Raw genomic sequence first — 17,946 nt, forward strand, 5'->3', positions numbered from 1 at the left:
GAAGTCCTGCTCTGGCCCAATCCTGCGCTGGAACCCAGGCTGCCCTCTGACTTCCCTACCTGGGTTCAAGGAAATCTTCTCTTGAATTGTTCCATTTATCCTCCTGTCCTGTGTTCATAGGGTGGGTGCCCTCAGCTGCATGAGGGGTCAGTCCATCTTTAATGAGTCCTAAATATCATGAAGTGCTGAGTAAATTCTAATGACACAATTGTTGAGAAGAATCTCATTGAGAAACCCTGGTTGTCTCTTCCGACGTCTTTACTTTGTTCCAAGAACATTAATTTAAAAAACTCTCTGGCCTATTGCCATGTTAACTTCCCCTATGAAAGAACATAATTGGCTCAGTGTAAGTAAGGGAGAACTATTTAAAACAGGGAGATTTTTATTAATGGGTTAAAAAAAACCTGGATATTTTCAAATACCACTTTGGAAAAATAAGGACAAGTGAATTATGTTATGCACTGATCTGGTCCAGGGCTGAATCTAATGTTTTGTGAGTCTTGTCTTCTGTTTTCTCTGAAATAGACTCAATAGTATTTAAGATTCAATAATTTTCTATCTCAAAGAAACTTGACTTATCAGATAGCATGCTAAATCCTTCCATATTCTGCAAAAGAAATAAGATTATAGTCACATCAAATGAATATGAAGTATTTGACCCTTCAAGAGGAAGGTCGATGCTTACAGGATGCACACATTTACAATAGGGAGGTGATCATGGTGTGAGGGGTGGGGATCAGAGTGCACAATCAGAGGCGCCCGTTCCTTTCCCAGTAGACCCTGACATCTCCCCACTGAGCCATCTATTCTCTTAAGTATGGCCAATCTTAAGTTCCCAACTAGTTGTAGGTCATATCAGAGTGATGACATTTTTACAGAAATTTGTCCCTGAGCCCGAAACTCCATGGTCACATCATAAGCAGTGCCCAGAAACCCCCATGGAGGAAAATTCAGCAAGAAAAGGGGCAACTGGCCTTTCAACCATGACACTGCCTGGGCTCTGCTGGGAAAAGATAAAAGTCCCTAATCCTTAGCGCTGAGCTCAAGGTGACAGGCAGGTGACTAGTTGAGCAGGCCTTTCTTCTAAGATGGGACCCAGAGGAGAATGAATGTGACATGGGGGTGGGGGGGGGTAGCTGCTTCTCCTCCCCAGCTATCAGAGCCTGCCCTGCAGCATCCAACTTGGGAGAATCCCTCAAATGTCCTTGAGCTACATCATATTTTAGTCAAGGCCAATATCTAGGGAGCCTAAGAGGACAATTAGCCCTGGGACGAAACAATACTCCAATATGCTGAAAAGGGAAACCAAAATATGAAAACAAAAAAGAGCTCTAGGAACTTTCTCCCTGGGTCAGGGTCACCAGCCAACTGGAGAACCTTGGTTAGAATCAAAGAATATATGAGATGAAGGAGACAGACCATTCCACAGGTTAGAAATCATCTATGCAATTTGAAACATTTTGCTTAATAAAGATGTGGACTGACACTTGCTGGAAAAGCAGCAAACTGAGCCATGAGGACCTATAATCTGATTAAGGTGCCCTTGACATGTCTCATGTGATGACATGCCACGCATGTGTTAGCTGGCTGTTTGAAGTGTGTAGGCCTCATCCCCAGCATTACACACAAAAGCAGACATTTAATTATCTCTGAGGATCCTCAAGTGGCTTGCAGGTCATAAATTTCCAGGTTATGGGATGGGTTCTGTTTGATTTTGTGCACTAGGTGGACTATAATTGTCTTTAGCCAAATGAGTTATAGCCCAAACATGTGGGTTATTCATTATTCCCTTGCCCCAGCACCACCATTAAACAATCAAACTACAGCATTGTTCCACAGTGAGGCCCAAACCACTAAATTTCACATAGATTGTGCAAATTGCTTTTTTCTTACTCCTTTAACCCCTTGTGAAAAGCTGAGGCTCACCATTTCTTTCTAACAAAAACCAAAGCCTTAGATTCCTCGTCTGTTGACAGTGCCATTGCTTATATGAAACCCGTTACAGATAAACATTTACATGCACATGGTACTGTATTTGTTATGGTAACTGCGTCGTGGGGAAAAATGTGTTTAGCTAAATAAAAAGAATATATGGGATAAAACTGGAATGAAAATGATACCACAGGAAATTATTCTATATCAACCACAAAACAGGCTCTTTCAGGACTGAAGAGAAAATTTTTTATGACTGTGTTATTGTGCTCAGTGATATTATAAATCTATGAATCCTACTCTTTCTAGATCACTGAGAAGGCCAATGCAGTCATGGAACTTATAGGAAGTACCCAATCCTTTGGCTTCCAAGGACTGGCCAGTCGATGTATCATGCATTAGTCGTTTGATTTGCAGTTCCTGGCTCACCTCTGTCACACATTCCCTGCCCTGGTATTCTTTCTCTGTTCTTCTCCCCAAGACCACCTCCCACAGGCTTTTCCCAGAAACACACCACAATTATTATTGCACTGAGATTGCTCATATCCGTTAAGACCAGGAGTTAACAGATACAAGGCTTCTACCATTTGGTTACCGGTCTATCAAATTAACAGGAAAGCAATAAAAAAAAAAAGCTACTACTGTAGATAATCCACTTATGACCCCCAAAAGCCTTTTGAAAGCTTCATTTAAAAAGCTACTTAATATTTTTTATTAAAAAGAGAAAAATGGACAAATATGATAGACAAGTTATATACTACAAAAGGCTCAATCTTCCTCATGTGCATGAAATGTAAATTAAAACCAAAAGGATATACTATTTGACGCTATTCTGATAGGTAAAAATGGAAGTTCCACATTGGCCTGGAGCAACTGGGATTTGGTATGCAGCATTCGGCTAGTAGTGGATTAGCCTTGCCCCTTCGGAGAAGATTTGTCACCTGAGGATGCCCCTACTTTCCCAAGTGACAGGACCCTTAGCCCCTACCCCTGAGGTTCTGAAGCTGTTGGTCTGAGTAAGCCAAAATATCTGGAATTTAAAAATCTCTGCAGAATATTCTAAGGGGCATCCAACGTTGGTAATCACAGCTCAAGAGCCTCATCACTCAAATGAGTACCAAGGGTCAGCAGCATCAACTTCACCTAGGAACTTGTTAGCAACAGACTTGTGGCCCACCCATCTTACTGAATGAGAATCACATCCTCAGCCCCAATTGTTTTTATTTCTTAGGAAAAATGACCATTAGAAACTGAACAGATTATATCAAGGGAGCAAGGTCCTACAGGCTGCAGGAACCTGCTTTAGCATCTTTTACACCCTCGAAGCAAACGTGGCAAGGAGTCAAGCAGAAGCATGACCCTGCACTCCAGTCACCTCCTGTGTGAATCTCATGGGTGGCACAGACTCGGTGCACCATGTGTTTGAGTTTTTAGTGAACTACCCACCTGCCTGGGGTTTCTTTCACTTTGGGGTACAGAAAAGGGGAGCAACCAGGCTCCGTTTCCTCCCTGCCATTCCTCAATCTCAGAGGCAAAGTGGTAGAGGCTGGGGCTGAGTGACACAGCGAAGGGCTGAAGCCCAGGAGCTCCCCTGAAACATCTGGGCCATAGCTAATGCAAGGAAACATCAAAGGACCCACAGGGATCCCATTTCTCTACCGAGTGGTCTATGTGAGACTTGGCACAGAGCCACAGCCAACAGAGGCTCTTCACCCATCAGCTCCAGGAGCAGGCAGCAGGCTCAGACCAAAGGGGAAAATCAGTTCCTTTGATGTCCTAAATCCTGTTTGGTGGGGAAAGGGAAAAAAACTGACCTGCCTAGGCTAACATTATATATTGTAAGCATCCTAATGACCATCAAATCACTTGCTACCCTGGTTTTCACCTTTGACATGCAGGTGGGCTGTGGCAAACCCCTGAGGGAACAAGCTCCTAACCCAGCAGGAAAGTGGTCCTGGGTCCCTCTGGCAAAGGCGGCACTCACCCCAACACATGAGAGACATTTAAAGACCTTGCAGACCTTCCTGGACAAAGTATGACTTGTGGGAGGCCTGGCCACAAACAACAAGCAAACTGATCAGGTGCAGCAGAGCCCCCTCCTCTATAGAGACCAACACTGGTAGTGAACTTGAAACCTTTCAGTGGGTTTTTTTGTTGTTGTTGAGGGCTACAGGTGGGCACTGAGACAGCTACTGAGGATTCATGGAAGCTGCTGCTGAATCTCTGCCCTTCAGGGTTATACAGCATATAAAGGAAGATCCTTCCAGGGTTGAGACCCTCACCCCTCCTCAAATGCACTCACGAGATTTGCGGTTGGCCCGAGATCGCTTTCTCTCCCGTGGCACCACTCGCTGACTGGGCACTTGGGTGGCCGACTTGACAATGCGGTCCATGATCTCATCTGCAGCATCGTCTGTGATGGTAGGCGAGTCATCAGTTCCCATAGCCCATGAATTAGTGGATCCTGAAAAATTATCACAGTGCAATATATTCAAAGAGAAAGAAAACACAAAAGACAAATCATTGCTTCTTTGAGTGGCTGACATCTATCAGCGATGGATCTCAGCAAAGCCAGAGTCAGAGCCTCAGAGTGACATATTCAGGGTGCTTAGCTGGACCCACTTGTGACTAATACTCTCCAGGCTCTGCCCAAACTTGTGCTAGGGCTTTTATTTCATATTCTTTTCATACCCTGTAATGACTATGTTCTTGTCTTTCATTGTTATGTATCTCTACCCCTGCCAAGCCCTGTGATCACGTAAGGGCAGATGATCCATGCTATACCCAACTGTGTACATCATTGATATCCAGCAATGTACAGAGAGGCCCACCAAGATATTTACTAAGTTACCTTTCTATGAGTGGTTGTGTATACCTAGTAAATGTGAACTAACCCTACCTTCTCATATATTAAGTAGAAAACAAGGAATTTTGTAATACACAGTTTGCCTTTTAATTACTTAGCTTTTCAAAATTGTAATAGAATTACCCTCTTCAATCAGTAGATAGTGATTTAATCTTTTCCTTTGGAGAATAAAAAAATCACCTGCTCCTTGACCAGAAAGATGTATTTATGAGTAATTATATATTCAAACAGGCCAAGTCTAGTGTCAAGGTATCTGCCTAAGCAGGCAAAAAAGCACCACCTAAACATGGGTTCCCCAGTAATGGCAAGTAATGGGAAATCAATGCTAATTTAATATGTCCAGAACTTTGCCTTTGTGATAATTTCCTTATGAAATCTCTTCTATGATGGTGAATGTTTCTACAGGAGGAAAAATATACAACAGGTTTAAAATCATTTATTTCTACTATCTACACTTTATTTTGTAATAAAATAATTTACAATGTACAATTTCAAATGTCTGTAGTTAGAGTTCTCAAACTCATTGCCTATAGAACACAGGTAATCCCAGGCTGAAGCCAAAGAACAGTCAGCTTTTTCCAATGGGGGGAGGAGGCGGGGGGAAGAGGAGAGGGGGTTGGTAGAAGTTTAAAATGGTAAAATTTTAAAAATTTAATGTTAATGTATGTTAATAAGCATATGTTTAAAACACTTTAGTTTGTCTTCCCTACTGATGTTTTAAAAACTTTTGGGGCTTGGAACCACCTGATTGGAAATGAATGAATGAAGAAAACAGAAATTGATGGATCGAATTGAAAACAGCGGAGCACAGTTCAGTGCATTGTGATTTTCATGGACACGTGTGTTTGAAATTTTACTGCAAATATGAAATATCTATAATGTACTCAACTTCTGCCAGTAAATTTCATGTGACTGAACATGTAAATAATTCACACTTCGTAAGATCAGTGCCAGAACTCCAGGTGTTCCATCACCTGCATGGGTGAGCCCTGCAGCTACAGGACAATGATGTTTTCAAATGATGAGTTTGGTTTTCTTCTTCTTTTTTGATACTATTGGTCAAGTTCTTGAAGTTTATTTTGCTTAGCTTTTTAGTGGGAGTGCATCCACAGCCCTGGAACATGCAGAGCCAACTCTAGTTTCCCTGCTCATTCCTAAGGGAACTTGGTCTATTTGCTCCTATCAGAATGCCATTTTTTTTTCCAGCATTATATAATGTTTTTAAAAACAGACTCTTCCCAGAAGTGAATTTTTGAAATTGCTGCCAAGTTTTTCCACATTCTCAGGATGGTTTGAGTGTTGTAACTGCAGGTGGCAGGACTCACGATGGCACAGCTTTCAGACCAGGACTGTAAAGCCTCTGTGACAATGGCCTTCCTTGAAGTAGAGCAATCAAATAGCACAACTGTTTTGCCTAGCAATTTCCTATTTTCCCTATTGATTTATAATTCTGAGTCTTATCTTGAAATGCCAAACTACACTTCCAAAAATACACACAAAGCTCAATCAATTATGTTCATTACCCATAAGACATTTTCAGAGCACTGGGCCAGAAATGAAAGCACCATCTAATTTTCCCTCTGAGAATTACCAATGTTTCCCATCTCCATTTTACACATCCCCAGGGATCTGCTTCCAATGCAACTGTCAGAGAGGATCAAAAGGAACATCTTCCCATGGGTCCAGAATTGTCAAACCTCAGTTTTGTGATGACTTTATTCCCTCCTGCGACCTCATTCCGGTTCTACTTTTTATCCCCTCTCTGCTTGGTTATTGTCCTCACTGCCTGATCACCATTTGTTCTCATTCTTCCTGGCCATGGATGTTTTTCTCTTGGTAGAAACTTGGTACCCACAGGTAGCCATCAGGGGAATACTGCCCACACTTCTTCCCATACCCTGGGAGCCAATGTGTCTCATCTCAGTTGTCCAAGTGTTGGCAAGTCATTTATGTATACTGAGATGTCATGGAGGGGATAGAACATTCTAGACTATAATAGCATAATACCAATTCACTTGGGCTTCATTTTTAAAGATACGGAAATTATTGCTTGAAAGAAAAATACTATAATTTATTTTTTCCTTTTGGAAATCTAAATAGTATATAAGGAAGAAATTATATCAAAGTAGATATTAGTATTATTTTAATATGAAAATGTTTGCCTTCATCACTGAAAGACAATTTCCCTGGAGATAGACTGCTAGGTTATAAGCTTTTTCTTCTGGCAGTTTAAAATGTTTGTTTTGTTTTTTTTCCTGGCTTTGTTTCTTTTGAAGAGTGAGCCATATTTCCTGATCTTGGTCCTTGGAAGGGAATGCATCTTTCCTGTGTTATAAAGATTTTATCTTTCTTTGTTTTTTGGTAGTTTGCCTATGATATGGCTCTATTTATTCTGCTTGGACTTGCTAAGTTTTTTAAATATTTGAGTTAACACCTATCATCAATTGGAGTTGTTCTCAGCTATTTTTTAATATATATATTTTTTAGTTGTAGTTAGAAAATATCTTTTTAAAAAATTATTATTTATTTTTATGTGGTGCTGAGGATCGAATCCAGGGCCTTGCACATGTTAGGAGAGTGCTCTACCGCTGAGCCACAACCCCAGCCCTCAATTATCAAACATTTCTTCTTATCCCTTGTCTCCTTCTGGTACTTCAGTGACACATTAGATCATTTAAGTGCGTCCCAGACATCTCACACTTTATTCTTCTTTCTTACCATGCTTCAGTTTGTACACTTTCTATTTTCTTGTCTTTGAATTCACTAATCTTCTCTTCTTGCTGGGAACTGCTATTGAACCTATCCACTAGGTCCTTATTTCAGATATTTAATAGTTTCAGCGATTGAGATCAGTGTTACTTTTCTCCAGAGTCTCCTCCTTTTCCTCTGTTAATAGATGTGACAAGGTCCTGAGCCAGCTTGAGGCTAAATGGCAGTTTTAGCTAAGAAATTAGTCCACCTCTCTCTAGGTATCTTGACGCTAAGAGCTGTGTGCTTGCTCTTCCGTGTGTGTTATCCCCAGTGCTTAGAAACGGCAGGTCACTGGCAGCCTCTCTGGCCCAGGGACCCCACCCATTCCCTGTCCCCTCAGTGTTACACTTAACCAACGTCTTATGGAGTTCAAATCCCCTGTGCTTGGCGCTCCTCAATTCTAATCTCTATGCCAGCTCCACCTGGCTAGTATGAGTTCTACTGTTTTCTCTTTGCTGTAAAAGTCATTTCACCCATGGTGAGCCTGGTCCTTAGCCTGTGCCCAAATTCAGCAAATGCTCCCAGAGGAGCAATCTCGGCTTGCCCCAAATTCCTGCTTTCTCAAGTCTTCTTTCCTCACATAGTTCCACAGTGTCTTTTAAAAGAGGGCTTTCTAACTTGTTATATTTTTTTATATCTAGTCATGGTAGCAGGAGTGGTGGTTTGCCACTCCTTACTGCATGCTGCCTGGAAGCAGAAGTCTCTCTCTAGTTTCTCTTCACATTCACTACCCTCTAAACGGCCTCCCTCTCTAAGCCCTTTCATCTGTCAGCGAAAATGAACCCATGCTGAAGAAATCCGGCACTAGTTTTTCTCTTGGTTTCTTCTGATTGGGAAGAGACATCAACAGCCTATTTATGTTCTGACTCCTCCTCCTCCCAGGATGGACTCCATTGCACCATTCTGGCATCCACCAAGGTACAAGGGCTCAAGGCTCTGGTCTGATGGCTGGGGTCATATGGTGCCTACACTATTGACCTCCTGCACCTTCCTGCTGGCCCCACTGAGCCCAGGGCACTGAGCCTATAAGAGCTACCAGGCACAGACTCGCCCAGGATGTGTGAGGCCTTTGAGTACCATAGGGAACAAGTGAATCCCCTTACCTCAACAACACTGCAAAAGCTATTTTATTTTATTCTTATTTTGTGCTTCTTCCAGATTGACAGTTTCTACTGCTCAGCATTTAATGATAGTATTTTCTTCACTTTCTGACTTGCCCTACTTTTTCTTCTTTCTTTCTACATGTGCTCTCTCTGTCCTGTTTTAGAATGGAGACCTCGTCTCAAACCAGACATCAGAATGCTATGATGTCATGCTCAAGGCTGTGTTCTCCTAATCTGCATCCTTCTGAAGTTGGTCACTAAAGTCTGCGTTTTCATTGCCAAAATACGTTAATTTATTTTCTTCTCCTAATTCCACATCTTAAAACTACTCAGTAGTCAAAGAATTTGGACAGATCAAATTTCGAGGACCCTAATCTTTGATTGTTTGATGTAATATATATGCAAATATTGAGGGTACAGCTTAGGAATCAAGGTTGTAGTAAGAGATGTGACTTTTCTACTGTCACCTGTGTCTCGGTGCAACACTGAGGCAAAGATGGATGGAGGCTACCTTCCTTCTAGCATATTCTTAGCTAAACATGAAAGTAAAGGTCCTATTACAGGGTGAAGACCAAAGTCCCACGTGAAGGAAGAAAGGGGAATTAGAGTCTACCGTACTCACATGAAGTAAACAAACCAACCAGTAACTTTGTTAAAAATCCTGAAGTACAAATCCACAAAACTCTGAAGGTTCTAGAACACAACCTGTGCACATCTTTCAAGGTTCTCTCTGGAGGATTTGTGGCTCTCTGGTTCACAGGAAACCTCAAAAAGCCATATGAATTATGTGATGGGAACACACCTTCTCTGAGAAGACCAGCAACAGCATTTATGTTTTCCTTTCCTGTTGAAGTTATTGCTGCTATAATTACTTTTACATTTTTAAGAGAGTTGACAACAGCAAGACTCTAGAAAGCATGATCAGTAAGTAAACCAACTGGAAGTCACTGGTGAACCTTCATGGGGGCTCTTAGAGCATGGCCCTCTGGATTCTAGCTGCTTCCTGTACTCCTGGAGGCTTGAAGGCTTATCAGAGTCTTAGAAGATGTTTGATAGGCACTGCACGCATGACCAAGTTTCTGTAATAAGCTAGCCCTCAGCCCAGCTTACCTGAAGTATTCAGTTGTATTTATTGTACCAGCATAATTATTATCAGCATCCTCTTTTAAACTCCAAAGCATTCTGTTCAGACAAAACTCTATGGTTTCTTCTAGCCGTGTGCATAGCATGTGCTAGGTGAACACCAAGAGGAGACAGACCATCTCCAGCAGTTAATTCTCTTTAAAGCTTATCCTCTTTAGGAAGCCTAAACAGGGGGATCTCAGGAGTGCGTTGAAGAGATGGGGTTGGAGAGGGCCTGCAAATAGTGTCTGAGGGTGAACAGAAACGAGAGCAGCCTGAGAGAAGGGCATTCCAAGCCGAGGGAACGGCATGAACAACAGGGGACACTCAGAGATACGTACGGTATTTAGAGAAGGGCGGAGCCAACAACATGGAAATGAATGAAAGCCAAATTTGGAAAATAGGCCCAGATTACAGGGGTCTCATAGGTCAGTGTATACGGTATGGATTTTAACCTATAGCAGGGAATTTAGGAGGGCTAACATGGTATCAGATTAATCCAGGGAAGCATGAATGCTTTTTTTTTTTTTTTTTTTTTTTTTTTGGTACCAGGGATTGAACTCAAGGGAACTCGACCACTGAGTGACATCCCCAGCCCTATTTTGTATTTTAGTTAGAGATAGGGTCTCACTGAGTTGTGCTTAGTGCCTCGCCATTGCTGAAACTGGCTTTGAGCTTGTGATTGTCCTGCCCCAGCTTCCCAGGCTCCCAGGATTATAGGCAAGTGCCACTGTACACAGATCCTTAATTCTTAAAATTAAAAAAAAAATCTCAGTTATAATTCAAATCTGGAAATGCCAAAGTCTTTATCATCTTGAACTTTTAGTTTTCTCTGTTTTACCAAGGATGTAAAAAAAAGGCACAAAAGGTAGTGTTTTACACCAGGGGTTGGGAAGCTTTTTCTGTCGTCACTCTTTTGGGCTGTAGAGCCTAGAGTCTGTCACAATGGCTTAACTCTGCAGTTATGGTGCAAAGCAGCCACAGACCATACACAAAACGTGGCTGTGTTCCAATAAAACTTTATTTACAAAAATAGGAGGCAGACCAAATTTGGCTCTCAGGATGCAGACTGCTGAGCTCAGCTTTAGCTCATGAGGATTCACTCATTAATAATAACTTCTGTGTTCATAAACGTGTCTCTTGGGGAGTGTTGTTTGGTTTTGAGACACAGCCATTGGAGGTGACCAGTAAAGGAAGTGTTTGCTAAAGTTGGTCCTAACAATTCAGGAAGGTTGATGGCCCTTTGTGGCCATACACTGGGCACAGTGATCTGTATCCTGTAGTGGAGACTTGATTCCCCAAGATGGCCAACCCAAGACGACATGCCCCACCCACCAGGGCTTACCTCGGCTTGCCCGGCTGCGTGTGCGGATGCCCAGCACGGGGGTGGCATCCTCCATGGCAGGGGAGGTGGTTTTCAGCACAGCCTTCATGTTCTCATGTTCAGCTGCATCCTCGGCATAGCTCAGACCCTGCGGCTGGCTGGGTGGTACCGGGCAACTGCCAGAGAGCTTGCCAGTCTGCAAAAACCAAAGGGGTGTTAGTACATGAGGAAGACTCCCCTGAAAGCCAACTCAAGCATAGAAAATGTTTCATTGAGGAAAACTATCTTTTCTGTTTTTGTATGCATTCTGTAGACCCATAAGTTCCGGCAGTCACTGAGGTTATCAACTAATGACAAAACATCTGTCACTGAGGTGTCAACTAATGACAAAACAACTGGGCCACTCAACTCCAGGGATACTGTAGACTCACTGCACTCCCGGCCTGGGAATCCTGCCATATGGGCAGAGGTGGCACTAAGCAGAGGGAGCGTGGTCACAAAGACTGAGAACTCTGTTCTGCCAGCAAGTGGGACCATAGTTTTCCCTCAATTGACATCTGTCTACAAAAGATGAATTATCAGAAAAAAAAAAAGCCACCGGCCCCAGAAGGAAGTCCACCCATCCATCATCCACTGGAGTGGCTCTCTCTGGGCTCAGACTGCCCAGTAGTTGTCCACTAGGAGTGACTAGTTGTCCACTAGTTGTCCACTAGTGAGCAACTGGGAAGAGCTAAGGAAAACAAACTGAGGCCTCCATGTGAGAACTGAAACGTACCTTCTTAATCAAATGTACTTAGCTTTATTTTTAAACTTTAAAACTAGAATGCGGGGGAATTTTTCATAAATATTGGTTACGATGAGAGAATTGCAAAAGTGGGATTCGATCATGGCACGTTAAGAGTTGGGGAGGGTTCTTCTGAATCTAGATCACTTCATCGAAAAGAAAAATGAGGCCCTTCAGGAAAACATGGCCTGCAGAGGCCCCATGTGGGTTAGTGTCAGGGTATAGTAGAGAACATGACAAGTAAATTCAAGCTGAAACAATTTGACAACACTCACTACTTTTGATTATGAAAACATTTAGTTCTATCTATCAGTACTGGGGATTGAACCCAGGGGTGCTTTATCACTGAGCTATATCCCCAGTCCTTTTTTTGAGATAGGACCCTGCTACATTGCTGAGGTTGGCCTCAAACTTGCCATTCTCCTGCCTCAGCCTCCCGGGTCACTGGGATCACAAGCATGCACCACCACACCTGGCAAGAATTTAATTATTTTAATAAGCAATTCAAACTTAAAATGATTTCCTCTAAGTTTACTTGAACAAAAAGGCAGGTCATATATATTTTAAAGAAGCAATGCTAGAATACTGTGTATATACAAGGCCAAACATCTGGTGGAGAACAAAAAGTCAGATTAACATCTGCAAAGACAAGCTTCACAGTTTCCTGGCTTCTTCTTTTCATCCAGTGTCTCAGCCACAGCCAGGAGTCTGGGACACATCTGGGGCTTTGTACCATCTACACTGCTCCCTCCTCATTTTCCAGGGTCAATGAGGCCCAGTTTGGTCTCTGAAGCTGAACCCAGTTTCAGGGGAAGCAGCCCCTGCTTCTAGCACTGCACACACATCAACGCCACAGGGGCCAGTCAAGGAAATGGGCAGACAGCAGAGGCTGCCCAAGAGCTGGTGATAGAGAGGCTCTGGTGTGGCACATGGCCACTGCTTCACTTCCTCTTAGGATTCTTTATGTAGTCATCTAGAGACTGGTTCTCATAGTTGAGTTGCCAAAAAACTTACAAAGGTGGCTGAAGGTAAAATTCTTCGTTCAGTTTTCTAGCAGTAGGGAGAGATCCCCTGAACCCGCCATTAGTGACAAGGCTACTGAGTAGCCTGGACTCTGGGACAGATGGAAGATGGAGTCAACCCCCTCACTTCCTAGTACACAGCATGACAAGAATTCATCAGGTGGTTAGTGGTCAAGTGAAAACCAACCAGAAAATGCCCATGCATGGTTTAAAGCACGAAATGGTGCTGACATCTCATGCTGATTATGTTAGGTTAGACTTTACGGCACACATGAAAGGTCAAATGTGGTATTCTTCATGTTTATAAATGGTCATACCTCAACTTCATCCTCGTCATCAGTCTACCCGACAGGACAGGACAGGACAGAAAAGACAGAAGGATTCTTAGATGGCACAGAAGTCAAGATGAGATTATCTTAAAGTCACATCACATTAAAAAAAAAAAAAAAACCAAAAAACTGGCCACCATAACCAGGGTACATCCTCTTGAACTGGGAGCTGGTAGGCCCTGCTCTCCTTGTCCTCATCTGGATACTTGTTTAGTAAAGACAAGCTGTTCCCAGAGAGTCTCCTGACCTTACTTTCTGCTCTGTGCCCTGCCCCTTACTTCATGGCCACATTTCTCCCCACCCCCAGTACTGGGGACTGAACACAGGGATGCTTTACCACTGAGAAATATATCCCCTATCCTTTTGTATTTTTGAGAGAGGGTCCTGGCTAAATTGCTCAGACTGGCCTTGAACTGGCCTTCCTGCTCAGCCTCCCAAGTCGCTGGGATTAAAGGCATGTACCACACCTGGCTTTGGTGGTCATATTCTACTGAGGCATCACCACCAGCTGGTCATCAGGGTGTCAATAAGTGGACTGACCTTAATTTACCTGGCTCTGCCCATCAGCAGCTGGCTCCCTCTCATCTGAAGTGTAGAAACCTTCCTGCCCAGGCCACTGGGCCTGGGAACAATGATTCTTCCATGCATAGGTCAGAAAGGACAAGCTGAACAATTTCTGGGCAGAATGTATCATATTACTCTCTCCTCAGACATATGAAGTTTAAGCTCTGTATACAACCTCACCTGTCCCTCATGGTGGCTATTCTTAATAGACCCTGTACTTTCAATTAATTTACCAGTAGATAAACTTGACTTCAAGGGAAGGATCACTTTTCTAGATATAAATTGGGGGTAAAAAATCCTGTTAAGTCTCTTGATGTAAATTAAGCACAACTTCAATTTTTGAGAGCTTCCACCAAGGTTACAGACCATGCCAGCAAATCAGACACAAGTTTCATGGGAACTGTCTGCACTTTTGAAAGTCAAGATGAAAAGACACTTCCAGTGTATCACATCCTGCCCTGTCCCACCAAAGGGCATTATGACAAGAGACAATGGTCCTGCTCCACTGTCTTTTTTTGTCTTATGATGTATTTAACCAAGATGACTGGCATTGTTTTCAGCAACTAGCACATGTGCAGAGTGCTGCACATACAGAATCCCTAACACCAACCCTCACTCCACTTCAATACAAGAAACAACTGGGATTGAGAGAAGCTAAGGGGAGTTCTGGGATTTCCCAGCCTGGGTTTCCACCACTCATTTGGATTATGCCAGCAGTAAAAAGGGCCATAGCTGCCTAGTTTTCCCTTGCCTATGCCACCATTAGTCTAGAACCAGCTCGGGTCAGAAAGAAAAGGAGTAAGTTTCTCACTGAGCCTTGCCTGGGGGGACCTCTGGATCCTGAAAAAAGACCTGTTGCATGCCTAGGAGCAGAGAGGGCACAGGAGGGACAGCACTCCAGAGCCGACAGGGGGCCCAGTCCATGAAAGCAGTCTTCAGACTTTACCCTCAGACTTATCTTGATTTAACTGCAACCATTTTCACCCTCATTTTTATTCAGCATCTATGTTAAAAGTGATGAACTACTTTCTTTAAAACCCCTTCTAGCTCTGATGTTCGGGGGCCCCTGATTTTGAACCCATTGCCTGGCCTCCGTCTCAGTGGTTTCAGTTGTGTGTCATTTTCTAATAATACTGTGATGTCCTTGGGTGTGATCTTGTCTTTCATTATGCACACATCTTCCTTGGTGCCCACCGCAGTGCTGGGCACTTCTTTAACAAGCACAGGGAAAACTAGAGATTTTGTTTTGCCTTGGTGACAATACCCCAGTATTCCAGCAGATGGCAGCCTTCCCACATGAATGATGCTACTTTGACCTATAAAAACAAGGATTAGGAGGGAATGAGCACTGAAGCCCTTCCTGCTGCTGTTATAATTCAAACAAATAAGCTGTGAGAGGGTCGAGGATATAGCTTAGTGGTATAGTGCTTGCCTAGCATGTGTGAGGCCCTGGGTCCAATCCCCAGAACTGCCCAAATCCAAAGAAAAGCCCAAATAAAATATGAGAATCCAGGCTGGTAAATCCTAGGACTTCATGGTGGAGGGCAGAGGACTCATGGTGCACCCCTTAGCCTCTCTCAACGCGACTTCCTCTTCTACAGAGGGGGATGATAGTTTCCTATAAAAGGGGAACAATGATTGTCTCTAGATTTTAATGGTAATTTAAATATGTTTAGACCAAACTCTAGAAACAATTACCTCTGTTTATAGCTGAGAAAGCCAAATATTCTCAGAGAACAGAATTTTAACAATTAGTGGGATCTGTTAAAAAGCCTCAAGAATTTGGCAAGAAATGCTGATGTGTTTTCACAATTATAAGCACGCTGGGCTGTGTCTTTTGCCCTTCATGTGTCTCATTTCCAGAAAAATAAGTTATCCCTTTTTAAAAGTTTTTAAAATAATACTTAGGAATGAAATGTGGGCTGTATTTTTCCCAAGCGCATTCAGTTTGCTTCCTGAATCCTCCAGAAGGCTAAAGATTCTGCAGAACCCAGGTTTCAAAAGACAAATGATAGAGCTCATAGTCCTGGCATTTAGAACCGCCAGGGGCTATAAAAAGGGATCCTTCTGCAAAAAAGTGGCTTGGTGCTCCCTCGGGGTCCAGAAAATTCCAAGGAAATAAGGAGCTTAGGGAGAGGTAGGGGATTAAAGGGATTGATTAGTCCATGGTTCTACTTAGAACTGTCTTAAAACTACAGTAAAATTTCTTGGTTATGGAATCTGGATTTCCATGTGAAGTCAAGACCTCTCAGGAATGTGGGCTCTTAGACAGCAGTAACCATGTTCCCTTTGTTTTGCCTACAACATGAGCATGCCTCTGGGCAGAGAAGGCAAGCTCCCTGAAGTCTTCTGAATGAACTTCCCACCCCCAAAGAAATCTGCCTACCTTGGGTTCAGCTGAGATTTCCACCTCCCCTCTCCTGATAATGGCAATCCCTGTGACTTATTCCTGTACTCATTCCGTTCCCTGTATCACTGGAGATCTTGTGTGGCTCAAACAAACACAAGTGGGAGAAGTTCATGGGTACCAATCCAAACATCAAAACAAACCAAAAAAATCCAAACACACCTTCAACAGGTCCCAAGTATGATCTGTCAGTATTAAAAGAAAATTGACTTTATTCTTCCTGCATTTGTCCAAGAAAAAAATGAACGGTAAGGAAAAGAATTCCCACATAACTTTCCTTTCCCCTGAAACTGGACTTACAGCTTACTAAATAATAGATGAGGTGTGCATGTCTCCTGAAGAGACATCGGAAAGAAGGACCTGCTTATCTTTGTTCTCTGGCTAGTGGGTCCCTCCACCCTGTGCCTATGGAGCATGTCCTATCTACATGCCCACTGTACCCGAGGCCTGCATAGGCTCAGGGCTAAGATGGTGAAGATAAAGAGTTCAGGAATGGGGAGACATACAAGTGGCCAGGGGCACCCCACAGCACCATAGGGAAACTTATGCTGGATCCACTGTCCTCTGGTATCTTTTCACCCTGATATTCTGTAACCCAAGGGACTGAAGAGGGCCTGTCACATTATGTCTTAGAGCAACCACATCAGTTTCTCTATTCATACGCCCCAAATGGGTAGTCCAGGTGTCAACCAACTGGTTATATAACATTGTAACAATGACTAAGATCCTGAATCAATTCCAAATCAACACATCTGTCTTCCTGTAGATAAGTGGTATTACCTCTGATGGTTTTCTCCTCCAGTTTTATCAAGCATCTAAATGTCACCAGCATCACTCAACACACAAAGACGGGTTATGCATTTCTCCTCCAGCCTCACAACCTTAATAGGCCTCATTTGTTACACAGCAGATTCCCACAGAAATGGTAGAGGAGCAGTTGGAGAGCATTTTTAAGAGGTGGCAATATCCCCCCCCCCCCCCATAATGGCAATGGGGGAAGCACAACTCCCAAATTCTGGGGAGGATTGATGGTTGATCTTTCAAAATAAGTGACATAAAGAGTTCATGAAACTTACATCAGTGATCATCTTCCCTCTGGTCTTATTTCTCTCTCTGTGGTTGGCCCGTTTCTGTTTCTGCTGCAAAACTCTCTCCCTGGTGGTTCGATACTCTAGTGCAAATTCACTAATGATCCTGCAGAACTTGTTTATGTTCACTTCCCGAATTGCGTAAGGTGGATGGCCCATAAAGAGCAAAAAGGAATGGAATCTGGCAAGGAAAAACAGAAATGGCAACTTTGGTTTTAAGAAGTCCAAATTACTGATCCAAAATCTTTCCATAAGAAACCAATGAGCCAAGTTCTCAGTGAGAGGCCACCATCCTTCACTCCTGGGGCTCTGAGTTTCAAGAGTCTTCTCAAGTAAAAATGCAAACAAAGTCAAGTTCAATTCACTTTCTCATCCATGGAGGTTATGTCTAGGTGGTAAGATTTCAAGGAATTAATTACTTCTTGCATATCTAAATTTCAACATTTTCTAATGGATATGTAAATCTTCCTAAGAAAACTGATAAAGTATTAAGGAAAATAGTGCATAGTTTCTACATTATACAAGAATTGGATAAGAATAAAGAAATGTTGCTTAGAAATTCCTTTATAAAAAGGCAAAGGGAGGAAAAAAAAGAAATTCCTTTAATGAATACTTGGAATAGACATGAACATGTTAATTTATAGTTTCTAATTG

At 42.8% G+C, this 17,946-nt stretch overlaps 1 protein-coding gene across 9 annotated transcripts in view; it reads right to left on the reverse strand.

The window, feature by feature from the left end:
* Positions 1–17,946, reverse strand: part of Fhod3 (formin homology 2 domain containing 3) — a 425,688-nt gene that overhangs the window by 8,145 nt on the left and 399,597 nt on the right. For 7 of the 9 annotated variants that reach the window (XM_076837398.2, XM_076837397.2, XM_076837394.2 and 4 more), the window contains 4 exons: positions 17,281–17,473; positions 13,222–13,245; positions 11,120–11,294; positions 4,235–4,396 (listed from right to left, as the gene is read on the reverse strand). In XM_076837398.2, coding sequence (XP_076693513.1) covers positions 4,235–4,396; positions 11,120–11,294; positions 13,222–13,245; positions 17,281–17,473 — 554 coding nt within the window. The remainder of the gene's footprint in view (positions 1–4,234; positions 4,397–11,119; positions 11,295–13,221; positions 13,246–17,280; positions 17,474–17,946) is intronic. The other 2 variants (XM_076837399.2, XM_076837392.2) reach the window with 1 other exon arrangement.

This window comes from Callospermophilus lateralis, chromosome 17 (assembly GCF_048772815.1).
Source record: "Callospermophilus lateralis isolate mCalLat2 chromosome 17, mCalLat2.hap1, whole genome shotgun sequence".
Lineage (NCBI taxonomy): Eukaryota > Metazoa > Chordata > Mammalia > Rodentia > Sciuridae > Callospermophilus > Callospermophilus lateralis.